Below are 18,063 nucleotides of genomic sequence, written 5' to 3' on the forward strand. Positions count from 1 at the left end.
ACCCCACGCGCAATCAATAACCTCATCTACAATATGTTTCTATATATGTATATATTTTTATAATATATATTATTCTTCTGCTTCTTTTCTGTACAACATTCTCTGATCTCTCTCTCTCTTGATACCATGCTCTTGCAAATACATATATATAACTCTCCTACCTCTCTTTAAACAAACATTCGCCTTCTCCTTACTTCAACACATCTCCCTCTCTCTTTCTCTCTCTCTCGATCTTAATTCCCTTAATCTTATTTTCAGTGCGCCTGTAGCTTGCAAACTCAAGAAGATGTCATTAACCCAAATTCCTGTGAGTATTCTATGTATTTGTAGTGTCCATAATGTAACGGTTATTTCTTTTTTTCTTTTCCGAACAGCATGTCAAGAGAAGTCTGAAACATCCTTGAATCCATTTGGTAACGATAACCTTTTGGAGGGTTTTTCTCAAGGGAACTATATACAGCTTTTTTTTAATTTGTTTTACAAAAAAGGGGAACTAAAGCTTCTGATGATGTCTTACTGTATTATATCCATGTCTAACTACAAGCCTGAAAATGTTAAATGGATCTCTATAGCTTGCTTTTCTTTCACATTTGTTAGTTTTCTGAATAAAAATGAAAGGCATGCACCAATCCAAAGTCTGATATGTTTTGGTTTTTGTCAACTGAGAACGTGCGTGTATCGTGATCTTAACAGTGTAGAAAGAGAGAATGATATGATTAATTCGAAAATTTTCAAACCATCAATGAAATAGTTTCCCCCATTACCAAGAGAAAATTAAATATTAAATCTATTAGTATTAATTACTTAGCTAGTTAGGGTTGGTTTGGTCATGTCAAGGTTTAGCAAAACCATGGGTAGTGAACTAACTAGTGATTGTGTCCTTGGAATAAAATTATGAAAATTGGCTTAAGGTGATGAGTGGAACTTTATCTGTATCATGGTGGCTACATGTGTGTGCCTGGTGGTCGTGAATTTGTGATCACGACAGGGGCAGGTCTTTCTCCACCACCAGCAGGCGTAGGGAGTGCACTGCACTCAAAGAAATGTGACATGCTTGTGACAGCTAAGTCAAGCTTTTCGGCCAACTTTTATGTTCAATATACTTTTGCCAACTTCTCATGTCATGCAAATAAAGGCATAATCAAAAGAGCTTCTTAGGATTAATCATAGACCTATCTTGTTAGTTAATTTGTTTTACTAATGGTGGGTTCCACACATGGTCTGCCAATTTTGTCATTGCACATGCTTCACAATTGTTGGGTCCAATAACAAAGTTATATATACATCATCATCATCATTACTTCTAAATATCTCATCCCTAGAGTTATTTTTAGAGCTAGTATAAGCTTGTAACCTATTATGACTTTGATGAAGAGCAACGCATAACCAATGGCCACTGAATTTTTTTCCTTATCTTCCAGTGCTGCCTTTACTCTTAGGCCTTGGCCAAAAGAATGAGTATCATATTTATATGTTTGATAATAATAATAATATTTTTATTTTTTTTCTTGATACATGTAAAAGACAACAACATAACATAAGTTAAAAAGATTTAATTTCAGTTGATTGAGTTGGATATATGAGTTATTATAAGTTTTTTAATTTTCACGGATAAAAAAAAAAAAGAGAACTAACACAAACTTTTATATATGCATATCAAATTGAAACGGTAACATAATGACTCCTTTTCCTTTAATTTGCTTCTTTCAGGAGAGATCATCATCAATTGACATGGAATCATGTGTGCCTCCAGGATTTAGATTTCATCCCACAGAAGACGAGCTTGTGGGGTATTACCTCAAGAGGAAGATAAACTCGCTAAAAATCGATCTAGATGTTATTGTTGAGATTGATCTCTACAAAATGGAACCATGGGACATACAAGGTATATATATATATTTAGTTATCACAATGCAATTTGCTTGACACCAATATGTTCACTTAAAGGGACATAATTAATCATCTTTAAGTAATTATAGTTCAAAAAAACAAAAGTCAACTTTAGAAATTTGATAAACTCATGGAGCAAAGACATATCATGCATATGACATTATAGTTACAAGATGTGCTTGAAATATGCAGATAGGTGCAAGCTAGGATATGAGCAGCAGAATGAGTGGTACTTTTTCAGCCATAAAGACAAGAAGTATCCAACAGGGACAAGAACTAACAGGGCAACTGCTGCTGGATTCTGGAAAGCAACGGGAAGAGACAAGGCTGTTATGTCCAAAAATAGAATCATAGGAATGAGGAAGACCTTGGTGTTCTACAAAGGACGTGCTCCTAATGGAAGGAAAACAGACTGGATTATGCATGAATATAGGCATCAAACTTCTGAACATGGCCCTCCACAGGCAAGTTTATTTCTTCTCTCTCTTGAATCATATCAACCATTGTCAATTGTTGAAGGTCTTTATATAATTCAATGGTAGTTTCCAATAATGCGTTTACTCTAATATTATGTATTCGTATGCATTACGTAAGTTTTGTTTTTTTGGTTATTATGCATTACGTAAGTTAAGGAGAAGGCAAACATGTCATTTTTTATTAAATAGGGTCGTCAAACACTGCGTTTCCTGTTTCATATTCATTTTCAAACATACACACTATCTTTTTCAAATTGCAGCATTATTAATGGTATCACACTTTTGAACACATTTTTTCCCACGATTTTTTTATTTCTGTTTAAAATTCTCCATATTAAATAAATATGGATTTCACGCTTTGTTAAATAAGACTAATGAATTTAATTCAATAATAAACAGTGTATTAGAAAAACTATCAAAGATTATTACTAACTTCTTTTAATATCGTAAAATCCTGTCACTTTTCTATATATATAATATAATTCTTTCCTGTCATAATTTCAAACGTTAATAGATTATCTATAAAATTATTTTTGGGAGAAATTCTATATAAATGCTTCATTTTTGTATTTCTTTCGTTTCAGTATTTCAATTGTAAATGATCTTTTTAATGAGTATTATAAAATATACTATTTAAAGTATATAATATTTAATATATTATATTAAATTATTTGTGTAGTTACTTTAAACTAGTATTAAATAATTTTAATATTTTGAAATAATGAACACTTTTATTTTTAATAAATATTTTTAATTTAATTTTCTTAATCATTATCGTAATCGCACGAGTTAAACATTTGCTGTTAAACTGTAGTGATAATTAAAAGCATGCTTATTAAATTTTTTATGACAACAATCATATCAGATTTCTTATATTATCAAATCAAACAAAAACGACGTGTTAATGGTTTTTTTAATATAATAACACATCTTAATAGAAGCTTTTTTAAAATAAAAATAAAAGATATTCAACATTGAAAAAAATGAATATATATGTCACATGATATGAGGATTTAATTATAAAAACTGAGGACCATCATATGCTTGAGTTATATACGCAACACGTACGTATATATATCCATTAATATATATAGAATATTTCTTAAGTTTGGAAAACTTTGTAGCTAATTAATTATTGCAACAAGAGTTGCTTTGTAGTTCACCTCTATTCCTATGATACAAAGTAACAAAAGGATAGTTTCAGTAATATTTTTACACTTATCATAAAACGCAATTTATTTATTTTTCTTTCTATATTGATGTGACATTTTATTGTGAAAGTAGTGTGAAAGACTATTAAAAATTATGTAAATATAATATCTTTTTTTTACTAAATTTTGTTTATAGTAAAAAAATTAATATTCACTCTTTTTTTTCTTTACTTTTCAATCACTTTTTAATATTATAAACTTTTCAAGAACGAAGCAATACTTGATAAATAAAGTTTAAAAAAATCACACTCCAACTTCTATATTATACTTTTAATTACTTTTTATTTATTTTCTCACTTTCTATCCATAACAAGTACATGAGTATAGAGGTAGGGTATAAAATTTTGGATAGTCAAAAAAATATTATTAATTTAAAGAGGTAGTACATAGAATGCATCTTTAGGAATCGTTACATTCAACAAAATTTCAAACATGTAATGAAAAGATATCCTCCACTTTCTCCAAAGGCACTTTGCCTTTGATAAAGCTCAAAGTGGCAAACGCAAATTACGACACGCTTGTCCTTCTTTATACTATCTATGTTAATAATAATACAGAGAACGTATCTCATCTCAATATCATGAAAAATTATATATATATATATATAGGTAGCTGAAGTTGGTAGCAAATTATTTATATTGCAGGAAGAAGGATGGGTTGTGTGCCGAGCATTTCGAAAGCCTAGTCCAAGTCACAGGCCAGGCTTTGACCACCCATGGTGCAGTACTAGTAGTCAACAACAACACTTTTTCAGAGACCAAATTCAAAGCTATTCATCAAGACCCTTATCAATTGCTGACATTTTGGATGAAACAAATAATGTGCCTCACCCTAATGCTGAAGGTACAAGTTTTAGTCACCCCTTCAGCTCGGATCATCAGCAACACCTGAATAATCTTCTATCAAACCAAACTGTGGCTATTATGGACAAACAACTCATTGAGCTTCCACAGCTAGATAGTCCCACTGCAAGTTTGGCAATCAAAGAATGTAACCAACAACAACATAATGGCTTAACAAATGAGGAATATTGCAGTGATGAAAGGAGTAACAATAGCAATGCACAAGGGATCGATTGGAAGAGCTTGGACAACTTGTTTGGGTCTCAATTGAGTGATAATGCAGCTTATTTTTCACATCCAAACTTGCCCTTGATGATGCCCCATAACCATGATCAAGCTAGTCATATCCTTGGATGCTTCCCTGATTCTTCATAATTAACTTGTGTGTCACGTACCAACCATAATCCATAGCCAAATTAATAAATAAAGTCTCTAAGTAAGATATGATGGATATATAATATTCATTATATCATAGTTTTCCATTTATCTTACCATAAGCTAATTTAGAAGTTGTTGCTGGGAGATTGAATATTACCAAAAAGCTTTTTAGGTGATGATGATATTATATATATTTTTACGTGATAAAGGAGATTTGCTTGAAGAGTGAATCTCTGATCCTTTGTATTAGAGTTCAGAAGATCATAAGCCTTTTCTTTTTTTCTTTTATGGGTATAAGCATAACTTTTTACTGTCCTACCTTGGTTATGTCACTTATAAATGTACATTCTCTTTATTACATGCATAGTGTGGCTTTTCTTTGCTTTAATCAATTATACGTAATCATCTGTATTTTGTGAGAGCATTCTGTGTTATTCATCAATATATATATATATATATATATATATATATATATATATATTTAACATAAGGGCATAATATCATTCTTTCGTTATATATATGAGACCACCATCATTCTTTATTACTTCAAGGGCATAATGCTCGAAACATCAAGTATGAGGACTATTAATTGTGATTGTGATGAAATTTTTAAAAGTAATGCTAGTTTAACAATACCTTCCAACTTTTACAAAATTGAGAGGGACAAAAGAGAGGAAAGAAATGAGATAAAATCAGTGATATGCAAGAAAATAATAAGTTACTTGTTTTATAAAAAAAAATACATGTAAAAAATATTGTGAAACTTTTTAACGAGAAATATTACTCTTTTATATATTAGTAATAGAACATTTGACAATATGTTGTGTTAGAGGGGCTGGAATTAATAATTTGTTCCTATTTTTCAAATCTGAACCTTTAGTTGTTCCTCTAATTAAAAGATAATGCATCATTAAAAATATCATTTTCTTTCTTAATTGTTATATTTTTTTTATCAATGTGTTAATTTTTAATTATAAATAGACGTAAAAGGGAGATGCGATTAAGATTTTACTCAACATCATATTAGCCTTCCCCTCTAAGTATTTTATTAGAGAAAATATTATTCCTTTAATCTAAAGTGTATTTTTTACTGTGTGTTTAAACAAAAAAAAAAAGGAGACACAAAATTATATATAATATCACACATAGTATCAATCTTTTTTTTGATGTAAAAATAATGAAACTATTTTATTAATCCTTTCTTGGTTTTTAGTGTGTTTAACGAGGTAATTAATAAAACGTAGGCTTCAGTTTTGTTAAAGTTTATTTCAACATGATCTACTGGCTAGGATATGAGATACCTACTATATCCTTTAATTCTCTCTAGTGGTGAGAGGTTGAGGACCACATCCTTTAGCCGTTTGGTCAGACCCCACCCCTAATCAATTAGTATCTTGTGAGAGAAAGATCAATGGAGAAAAATGCTAATGTCACTGGTATATTGACTTCAGCATTGTCAACCAGACATCAATCACGAAGGTATGTTTTCAAAATGTATTTTATTAAGTGTGGGACATGACCAATATTGTTGAATGAAATTACAGACTTTATTCTAAAAGAAAAGGTGCGGGACATGTGTGAACTGAGAAATATGAATCGTTAAATAAATTAAAAGTAGAAATCCAATTATTAGCTAGTGGTCTGAAACAAATTTGCATGTAAAACATGACTATATATATATAGTAAGAAAGTATCATTTTCTTTAGTTTATTAATATTGCATACTATTAGTAGTTTATGAAATTTTGAGAAAGCCTGTACAAAAAAAATAGAAAGAAATTAAACTGGGCAATATAATGTTTCGTTCTTGTAAATGGGGAGGCTATGGCTAAAGTGCGGAACATGGTTGGAGGGACTTCAACCAATCTTTGATGATATCCTTTTCACACTTCTATTATCCATATATTAATAAATAATATTTTTTATACAAAATAAACAATATTTTATATGGACACGTATAAACCTCTTATACAGTACTGTAGTATTTATTTTCCTGCTAAAAATTCGTTTCACACCTTCTTACTTTTATTTTTATTACCAATAATAATAATTTATGTGTCAAGTATTTTGTTTATTAATTAAGAATACATAAAAATTTCTCTCTGTTAATAAATATGGCATCAATTATTTTTCTAGTGAAGTGGATATGTAACGTATGATAGATATAAGCTCAATTTTTTTTCCTGAATAAACTAACCCAACAAAGATTTTGTCCAGTCATTACTTTGGTCCCATAATTTTTTTTTTGTCTTGTTGTGCTCCAAATATTTTTGCACCAAAACATGAGATTGTTATTCTCACTACCAAAACGTTTGAAATTACAAGATTATCTTTAGTTTCATTTCCACACACCCCTTTGTAATGCCTTTAATTGTTCCCACAAAATGACACAAGATTTTTTAGCATGTTTTCTCCTCACCCATACGTTTTTTGAAAAAATTCTCAAAAGGTTGTCATCCCATAACTACTCCAAGCCAAGCAAGCTTAATTGTGAAGTTCTTAAGTGATAAGCTACCAAAAAGTAGATGCATCTTGTTGGTATAACTAATACCAATTAATTCATTTAAGTCATCCTCAATTGTACAGTCTCATACCTACACAACATCTGGATTCCTAATTCATCTTTTTTTGGTGTGATTCATCGAGATGTTACATGCACATCAGCTTCTGCTCGGCTCTCACACTACGATATTTCACGCGATGACACTTCACTCAACTTTCTTATTAATCAAAACCTTTTACTGATCAAAACCCTCTGTAAGTAGCCCTTTCCGAGACCTCGATAATTTGTTTCGACTACTTTCAAGATCAATAATTGTCCCCACAAATCAACACGAGACTTTTCAGCATGTTTTGTCCTTACTTGCACATTTTCTGAAAAACTTCCCAGGAGATCACCCATCTCATATCTACTGCAAATCAAACATACTTAACTATGAAGTTCTTAAGTGATTAGTTATCAAAAAATAAATGCATCTTGCTAGTATAAATAGTACCAATTAAATCTTTTAAGTCATAACCAATTGTATAGTCTCATACTTACACAGTCTTTAAATCTCTCTCTTTCTAGTGTGATTCATCGGTATGTTACACCCTCCCCTTCTCCTTTTTGTTCAGCCACTCTCCCCCAACTTTTCATTTCTATTTTCTCACCCTAAACAACTCCATCGTCCTGCTAATGCTATCATCCTTTCCTTTTCCAAATTTGATTTGAGAAAGGCGAAAAGAGAGAGAGACATAAAACGTCAATAAAGAGAGACCTAAATCATCCCTCAAAATGCAACAAGTATGACACCTTCGTGTTGCGCCAACAACCTTGTGCCTGTCGAGATATGTGTTGTGGCACGTTGCATCATGCACACCACGTCTCGTCTATGTTGATGGTTGAAATTAGATCTAGCACGAGAGATGGTGGTTGTATGGTTTATTCCTATTATTTTGTTGGATTTTGTTGTAGGTTTTGTTGAGGGGTTTATGGGTTTTGGTGTGAGGTGTGAGGTATTTTAAATGAGTTTGGGATGGTGATTAGGGGGATTGGGATGCCGGAGTAGTTTGTGTTTTAGCAAGTACAATTAGAAAAATAAAACAATGAAAATATGATTAAGTTGAACTATTAATTATTATGCAACAAAATTATATTTTTGTTATTGAATTGTATTTTCGTTATTTAATTTTTTTCACCTTATTAATAAACAATAAAAATATGATTTTATTATACAATGTATAATAAAATTGTGTTTTCATTGTTTAGTTTTTTTTTTCACACCCAACTATATACAATGAAAGCACGATTTCATTATACAAATGTGTAATAAAATTGTGTTTGATAAAAAAGAATATTTTTGGAAAAAAAAAAACTAATATAGATAATAATAATAGCATTTTGGGAGTAAGAATAACAACTCCCCCCCCAAGACATTTGTTCTGTTGGACCAAACAAATGTCTCAAAGATTCGTCCCACACCAAACTATTAAGGGAATTGCTAAATCCACCTTTCCTATTTGTTATATGCACATCCTTTATGTAATTTTATTTATTTATTCTCAAAATTATCCTTCTCTGGAAACTAAATTCTATAAAATATTAAAATTTAATACTTTAGTAAACTAATTTCCAGATGTGTTATAATATTTTTCAAAAACTATTTGTTCGAAGCGATATAAGACTTTATGGAAGCAAAAACAGGGATGGTATGGATTTGTCGAGAGAGACATGAAATAGGACTCCAGAAACATCGTCCTCTCGGAGTCCGCCCTCAATAATCTCATAAAAGCACTTCTTTTTTATGTTAGTCATCTTCTCATTACGCCTTCACCTTTGACAAATCCCTTCATCGCCTGTGATAGTGCAAAGCATAGGAACCTGATTTTTTTTATTTATTACGTAGGCAGGGACGGAACTAGAAAAAACTTGTTAGCGGGGAAAAAATTTAATACTATGATAAGTAAAATCAATAATAATTTATAGCTAAAATTAATTTTTCTATCAAATTAAAAGCAATTTAAAACTCAACGTGTAAATGAGAAAACATACTACGGATTAATTAAAATTGTACCAATTTTTTTTAACATAGTTAATAAAAATTAACATATAATTGCTATAATTATATAGCAGTTGAAATAAATAGTATTACTATAATTAATATAAGAAAATAAAATAAAAGTTTAATGATTGTGCGTGGGTATCGACAATGAAAAACACTTGAGCATGGTGATGATGTTGGCAACAAAATGGTACTCAAGAATTATATACTTGGGGATAAGGGTGAGTATGATCAGTTTTAAGGTATGGCCGGTGAAACTCACATTTTAAACGAATCAGGTAAATTCATTCCACAAAATAAATTATTTTCTTTTAGATTCGTATCTGATTCGCAGACTCAATTAATAATTAAAAAATATATATGTTTTTGGCAAATTGTTTTTATAAAATTATAATTTTTTTCCTTCATTATTTTAAACTAAAATCTATCTATAACACTCAAATATACCAACAAAACATATAAATAATCTCAATACTAAAACTAAAAGCTTCAAAATGTCTTAAGTGAGTCTTGACCATGTAAAAATTCAAATACACAACCAAATGTCAAAGTTCAAATACACAACCAAATATTAATGTTTAAATACAAAACCAACTAAACATAGATTCAAGCAACTAAACATTTGACTAAATGTTTGATGTAGCTTGATAATCCTTCTCAATCTCTGTGATCTTATCTTCTTTTCTTACAACTCATCACAAACATCATAAGTAAAATGTAAGTTAGTTAAAAGGATAAAAATAATAATTCATTGTAACATATGATAAAAAAATAATAATAAATTTACTTTGGACATCAAATCCTAATCTCTAATTTCTAGTACATATCAAAACTTGCACATTTTCAGCAAGAAGTGCAACTCTATATTTATTAAGCACCCTAGAACCAATACTAAATGTTGATTTGGAAGCGACAATTGTAATTTGAATACTTAAAACATCACAAGCCATTAATGCAAGTTCTGAAAATCTAGATCTTATTATTCTTCCAATATTACAAAAGATCCAAATTTGGATGGCATTGAGAAGACAATTTTTGTTCTTCCAAGTATGTGCCTAAATGAGATTTATCCACATCTGACAAACTTTTATCCTCATACTGAATAAACTCCTACGTTATTTTTAAAAAATAGTAAGTAAAGGAAAACAATAAACAAGAATCACAATAAAAAGAATAAAGAAGAACATAAACTTACATTCATAACATTCCACTGTGATGATGAGTTTTCACTAGTAAAAGTAGTAACAGATGAAGTCCTTCGTGATGAAGTTTGACTTGAAGTAGCATTGCAAGTTGCTTCTTTTGAAAACAACTTAACATACTCATTATATAGAGTATACAACTTGTGCTTCACAACTTTCAACTTTGCTTGGATAGCCATTTGATCAAGTCCAAGCTTTGCATAACAGAATCTCAAAAAATTAAACTTGAATTGGGGATCTAGAATGCATCCAAAGCAAAGCACAATGCTATACTCACCCCAATATTTATCAAAAAATTATTCATTTCAATTGTCATGTCTCTAATTGTCTCATCCTCATTATTCACATTTTGAATCAACAAACATTCAATCTTCCATACTTACATGAAATACATATTAGATGTTGGATAAGAAGAACCAGAAATCAATTCATTAATTTGATAAAATGGTTGCAAAAATTCACACATTTTTTCACCTGTATCTCACTCTTCATTAGTGGGACAATTCACATAGCTTATATCTTCAAATTCAAGACTACTAAAAGCATGACGATACAAAAGTGCACTCTCAAGCATAAAAAGGTGGAATTCCACCTAGTAAACCCATATTGGTAGTAATACCACCAACTTTAGCAACACAAGCTCTAAAAAATCCTCATTCTTCCCTTTGACCCTTAAACATACTTGATTTCCCCCCTAATTTTATGAATAGCATGGCCAACAACTTTTGACCCCTCTTGAACTATAAGATTTAAAATGTGAGCAACACATCGGATATGAAAATATTCACCACAACATAATAAACCATCAATTTGCAAACAAAAAAAAATATCTTTCAAAAAGTGTTGCATTTTATTATTAGAAGATGCATTGTCCAAAGTCAATGAAAAGATTTTTCTTTTAATCCCCCAATATTCTAAAAAACCATATATGATTTTGTCAACAAAATGTGTAGTCAATGCAATATAACCCTCAATAGGACAAGAAGTCCACACATTTGCAGTCAAGTTTATTCTATCAAGGAGTTTACACAAAACTTGTTTCAACTTTTGCTTGTCATTCTCATACAATTTGTTTACATTTAAAGTGGAAACACACCTAAAAGGTATTTTAGCTTCAGGATACAAATACAGAATCAACTCTTTAAATCTCATATGTTCAACAAAAGAGTATGGAAGATCATGTTCAATTATAATCATAGAAATCAACTCATTTATCACATCCTAATCAATTATTCTAGTTCTTAAATTTCCAGTATGATCAAGCATAAGTTTTCCAACATCAGACTCTACAATTAAATGTGGCTTATTCTCACATTTTTTCATATGACGAAATAAAGTCAAGATTCCACTTTCACTCCTACCACCCACAAGGTTTTTCTTACAATATTTGCATTGGGCCCTTGATTTCCCATTAGGATGTTTAACATGTTTTTCAAAAAAATCCACATAGTAAAAGATAGATCCCTAGCCTTTTTATTTGGCCTTTCAGGTTCATCATTAAGTTTATCTTCTTCAACATTATTAGATGAAATATTCTTCTCATTTACTTCAACATCAACCTCAACATTTTCATTGAACATAGCTTCAAAAGATTCCATGGTTTAATAATTAAAGCTGAAATAATAAGGAATCATAAAATCATCACAAACAAAAAATCCACAAAATTGAATAGACCAAATTTCAGCACAAATAGACCACAAAATTGAAGCAGAACAACCACAAGAAAAGAAAAATAATCACATTTCAACACAAATAGACTAGATTCACAAAAAAAAAAATTACAATCACAAAACAAAAAGAAGGGTTTATACCCATGAGGTTCCAAGATGGCAAGATCAAGAATTGAAGTTACAAGTTAGTGTCTTAGTGAAGTCATAATTGGTTGTGACAAAGGCACGATGAAGGTAGTGCAACAACAACAAGATAAAGGGGATGGAGGTGGCACGACCAAGGATGATTCAACGATTTGTGAGAGCGGATAAAAACATTGATGTGCGAGTGCAACTAGGGAGGGACTATGCACTACGATGGCAGGAGAAAGCCACGACGACATTGCTAGTGCATTACCAATGAGATATGGAGGTGCATCATGAGTTCGAGGTTGACTGCAACCACAACGTGTGAAGGCGTAAGTAGTGTGAGTGCTACCAGGGAGTGGACAATGTATGAGCATGACAATCAAATAATGCCATGGTGGCACAACCAATGCAGGGAAAAGAAGGTCTGGAGGTGCAACGCGAGGAATAAGGGTTTGTTTAGGCTAGGTTTTGAGTTGTAAGTTTTGACATTTTGAGTGAGTCTTCTCTCCTAGCCTTACAAAACACACAAAGTCTAATGGTTTCGCGGACTAGGCTCAAATTCACCTATTGTTATGGGGACTTTTAGGCCTGTTATCGGCACGATCCATGGGCTTAACAGACTAATCTGTGAATCTAAACCTGTATACCCACCCCTACTTAGGGGAAGGGTTCATCAAAGATGGAGACGTAGTAGGGGGGGGGGGACTAACATCAAGGATAAATGCATCATGGAAATGTAGAGAGTAAACTTTGAGATGACATGCTTAGGGAGTCTTACTTTGTGTCTCTTATGACAAATACATAGAATTATTATTTTTGCTTTGAGAAAGTAAATTCTAGAAAGCATTATAACACTTGCAAAAATTAATTTATTGAAAAGCATAACAATTTTGAAAAGTAATTTTTGGATATATTAAAATTTTAATACTTTTTATAATTTAGTTTCCAGGAAAGGATAATTTTGATAATAAATAAATAAAATTACATAAGAGGATTGTATTTTACAAGCAGGGGAGGCATATTTAGCAATTTCCTTTGAGCAAGTTGAGATTGACACCTCTATTTCCCACAGACCCACTTTATGGTGATTAATTAATGTCTATATGTGGTTGTCAAAAAAAAAAAGTCTATATGTTGAGTTTTTTTAAAAAAATGGTTTGTTCTTTAATTTTCCCTTCTAATATACGGAGAGAATATTCTTCTAAAATTCATTAGATTCTCGTCAAATGTAGAATGCTTTCAACTATATTATATACAACAAATATTATGTATAAATTATCTATAAGAATGTGATTTTAAATTTGGAAGGTAATTTATATATAGTTGAGAGGGACATTCAAATTTGAAGTGATATCTTACTTTGAAGGGTTTTATACTAGGAATATTCTCAAATATGTTTTCTATAGGAATTGTGATCTTATCTTATCTTGAGGGAATTAGAAATAGAGAATAGATATGTAAAATAAATACTAGAAAAACATCAATTTCGTGAATTTCTAAACGTGATAATCATAGTATTTAAAAAGGAAAATTTATACATTTTAATTTATAGAGAATATTGATTGATAATAAGAAAACACTTATAATTAACATAAATTGACTGATTGACAAATGCACTTATGTCTCAAATGTATAAATTATTTATAAGTATAAATAAGTAACTTTAAATTTATTAATTGAATCAAATGTTAAGAGTTAAAATCATTAAATGAAAGGCTAAAATCATTAGTGGAGTTTAGGTAGGTTGTTGATACTATATAAAATAATATAAAATAAAATTAAAAAATTATATATTAAATATTTTTAATCTATAAATTTTGATAATTTAAAAATTAATAATAATTCTTGACTAATGATATATAAAAAATAATGTTAATGTAATTAATTAAATAAAATAAGTGTGAGTGATTTATCACTTTATTTATGAATAAATGATTATAAGTTTAATTTTTATTAAGATATTTTTTTATTATTTACTTCATTTAAATATTATTTTTTCACGTAAGCTCTGCGTCAGCATTTCATGTTAGGAGACTTTACCCTGCATAGCCTTAATATATTTCATATTCATATATATTTTGAATATTTAATTCTCAGGAGATTGGTATCAATTTCGTTACTATTAATTAAACTTATAAATTACATACGTATATTAATGGTCATGATGCCCAGATACTTGTAAATCGTTCAATTAACATACATGATGTTGTAGTATATATTTTTTTCTATTTATAAAATATTAGAAAATTTTCAACAAAGAAGTAGTAATAAATAAAATAAAATAAAAAACACACTATCTTCTTCAATGGTTTACGTTCTTCAAAGTTGAAAAGCTGCCCCCTCCATCAAATTGCATTGCAGCGAAAATTTCGCAGAAGTATCTTTTTTCTCTCTCTCATCCGCGCCCCAAATCTTAGGGTTTTCACCCAATTCAATTCCTGGAACTCTCCTCGATTCGATTCCACATCCCCCCCCCCTGATGAGATTTGTGTGATTGGATCGTACGATGGCGGCGCCGAGGAATGTGACGGCGACGAGGGACGAAGAGAAGGGCGAGGAAGACGATTCGCCCTCCGCCAAGAAGCCCAAATCGGAGAGGTTCCCACTGAACACGTGGGAATTCGCCGTCGCCGTCGCCGTCTTCTTCGTGTTCTCCACCGGCCTCTTCTGCGTTTACCTCTCCTTGCCCTCCGCCGCTTACACCAACCTCAAGCTCCCCCGCACGCTCTCCGATCTTCGCCTCCTCAAGTAATACCCTAATCAATAATAATCCATGCCTCTTTGGTCTTCCTTTTAATTATTTGCTTTAATTAATTTTATGAAATGTTTATTTATTTTATTTATTTTTGTGTTAAAGGGAACATCTTTCGGCGTATGCGAGTAACCACCCTGCGCAGTTCATTCTTGGGTACTGCTCCACCTACATCTTCATGCAGACTTTCATGATTCCTGGGACAATCTTCATGTCCCTCTTGGCTGGGGCGCTTTTCGGAGTTGTACGAGGAATCTTATTGGTTGTTTTCAACGCCACTGCGGGTGCATCTTCATGTTTCTTTTTGTCCAAGTTGATTGGAAGACCTTTGGTTTCTTGGTTGTGGCCTGAAAAACTAAGGTTCTTCCAAGCTGAGGTTTGTCCTTGTCCCTTCCCTTTTACAATGTCAACATTTTGAATTTGTTGGGTGTTGTTGTTAATGTGGAATTTTGTTTTGTTTTTTGGGTGGTTGAATCAGATTGCAAAGCGTAGGGATAGGTTGCTGAATTACATGCTTTTTCTGAGGATAACCCCGACATTGCCGAATCTGTTCATCAATTTGGCGTCTCCTATTGTTGATGTTCCCTTTCATATATTCTTTTCGGCGACATTGATTGGGCTTGTTCCAGCCTCTTATATTACTGTCAGAGTAAGCTTCTGTGTCTGTTTTGCTGTCATTTTAGAATATGCTTGCTTTTATGGTTTATCTGAAATTGATTTTTTTTAAAAAAAAAAATTCAGATGTTTGTATTATACGTGTGCCTTGATTATTTTTCGTTTGAGTTCACTTTAGTTAGTCTGTTGTAGTTGCCTATAGGCTTTTGCAAGGTTGTGAAGATCATGATTTTGCACCTAGGATTGCACCATTCTACTGTTTCTCTTGTTTCTCCATGCTCGAGCCAATGCAGGATTGCCACCTGCATTGGACTAGAATCGATGGGGAAACTTGCAAACCCCCAGTGATTTGGAGCCCCAAAACCGACTGGGTCAGATTTTGCCACCCGGTTTGAATAAAGTATCTGTTGCCCTAATCCCTTTGCTCAAGTTGCATACATGTGATTTTGATTTTTGTGGGTTGAGTTGGGCAAGCCGGATGAGACAAACATGGCATTTTGCCCTGAAATCTCTTTCCTCTTCGCCCAACAGCATTGAAACCTCTCTCCCATCTGTTTCGACTTCATTTGAACCCTTCTATCTGTAATCTCAGTTGCATTTGACTTGAATCTGTTCATCTTTTTTATTGCAAGTTCTGTGGTTATTTTTGAGTCAGAAAGTACTCTAGACTTTGCTAGGTGGGGCTGGGCCATGTGACTAACAGCTGAGACATAGGTTTTGTAGAAAATGTCCTCTTTTGGTAGTACAACTTATATTTATATACATAAATAAATAAAATTGTCTTTTGTATTAAGAGTTATAACGATTACCAAGTTTGTGAGTTATGACTTTCTTATGTACTTCTAATTGAAGTTTTATTTAATTTTATGTATGATTTTAAGGTTATTCTAAGTAGGATCTTAGTTTTGACAACTTTGAGCTTTTATATTTGGAACTTTTAACTTAGAGAGAAATATTTGAGTTTGAAATCTCATCTTCTTACTTAGAAATGAAGAAGAAGAAATGAGGGATGAAGGGTCTTTAATGTTTCTTATAAAATGTATTGGGTGGATGATCAACTTAAGATCCATGTGACTCAGGATTTAAGATATTTTCCTAGTGTATTAGCTTTACATTGACAATCCTCTGGGAATATGAAGTTTTTTTTTATTGTAAACTCTATCTGTTTAAATTGGAATATGATGTTTTTTATTCTAAAGGGAACAGTTCAATTATTGTATTGAAGTAATTCTGGTTCAAATATGCATATATATGAGTACACAAGATAATAGAAAGAGAAACAATATTAAGCTAAGGATTTTCGATGTCATAGAATCCAATCTCAAGGAGAACATGGGGTTGTCCTTGGTTTCAAGACCTTTAGCAAGTGTTTATCTTGAGGGACATTGAGGAATTGGAAAGATTATACTGGCAATGTTTAACATTGAAAAGGCAATGCTAAGGATTCCTGCTGTACATTCTGTAGTTCCATTGAACTGCAATATTGAGAAATGCATCTAAATTCTTTTTTCACAACTCTGCTTAGAATGTGTTTTCTGTTGTCCACTGTTTAGCTGGATTGTGTAATTGAAGTTATAAGAATAATTCCCTTGTTGATTGCTCACATACATTTTGTTTCTTCTTTCATTTGAACGGTCTGTCCATGCTTTTGTTGTAGCTGTGGTTATTCTGCTTCTTTTATTACCCCTCCTAACCTCTCCATTGTTGTTTAACCAGGCTGGCCTTGCCCTTGGGGATCTAAAGTCAATTAAGGATCTATATGATTTTAAGACATTATCGGTACTTTTCCTCATTGGTTTTGTTTCCATAGCTCCAACACTTCTGAAGCGGAAGCGAGTATATGAATAAGGTTTCCTGGCTCAGTTTGCACAATCCATTTTGTCAAAAGGCAAGTTACGGGATCTAATTAGATGGTGATGACAATGGATCAGAGAAGATAATATTTAAGAAAGATATCCATGAAAAGGGATGTATTGTTATTTTGTTATTAACTTAAACAGTGGCATATGCCCCATTTTATTTTCTGTGGTGGAGCCTAAGTCTTTTTGTTTCCCTTTTTGTTTTTTGATTGTGTGGAGAGAGTAAGGGTAGACTTAGCTGAGTGGTGAACAATCAATTCAGATAAGGTTATGAGGCTTTGTTGGATAAATTACACATATACTGGCCTTGATGTCATCAGGAAGGTTGTGGTGATTGTTTAGCCATACTGTATGCATACGTGCTTCTCACCATATAGGATCTGACTTTTCACCCTGTAGTATTCAATATAAGATATGATAGTAGAGAATTTCAACCATTACTCTTGCGGTCATTAAATTTTCCTCTTGTCCAGTATGATGCTCAACATTCACCTAG

General features: G+C 31.7%; 2 protein-coding genes across 2 annotated transcripts; both read left to right on the forward strand.

The window, feature by feature from the left end:
* LOC100811057 (NAC domain-containing protein 30) lies at window positions 1-5,211 on the forward strand. Its single transcript, XM_006589394.4, has 4 exons — window positions 1-307; window positions 1,711-1,885; window positions 2,083-2,354; window positions 4,222-5,211. Exons 1-4 carry the CDS (start codon window positions 287-289, stop codon window positions 4,792-4,794), a joined length of 1,041 nt encoding a protein of 346 aa, XP_006589457.1. The 5' UTR covers window positions 1-286; the 3' UTR covers window positions 4,795-5,211.
* Window positions 5,212-14,676: 9,465 nt separating this feature from the next.
* On the forward strand, window positions 14,677-18,004 carry LOC100789661 (uncharacterized). Its single transcript, NM_001254160.2, is given in 4 exon segments — window positions 14,677-15,089; window positions 15,199-15,469; window positions 15,572-15,742; window positions 17,425-18,004. Coding segments are annotated over 4 exon segments (816 nt in total). The 5' UTR covers window positions 14,677-14,847; the 3' UTR covers window positions 17,557-18,004.
* The last annotated feature ends 59 nt before the right edge of the window (window positions 18,005-18,063 follow it).

Source organism: Glycine max, chromosome 10, assembly GCF_000004515.6.
Source record: "Glycine max cultivar Williams 82 chromosome 10, Glycine_max_v4.0, whole genome shotgun sequence".
Taxonomy (NCBI): domain Eukaryota; kingdom Viridiplantae; phylum Streptophyta; class Magnoliopsida; order Fabales; family Fabaceae; genus Glycine; species Glycine max.

Coding starts and splice junctions, on each gene's coding strand:
- LOC100811057 (XM_006589394.4), top strand. CDS start 287: ATGTCATTAACCCAAATTCCT. Junction 308..1,710: donor TGTCATTAACCCAAATTCCT/GTGAGTATTCTA, acceptor TGCTTCTTTCAG/GAGAGATCATCATCAATTGA. Junction 2,355..4,221: donor CTGAACATGGCCCTCCACAG/GCAAGTTTATTT, acceptor TTTATATTGCAG/GAAGAAGGATGGGTTGTGTG.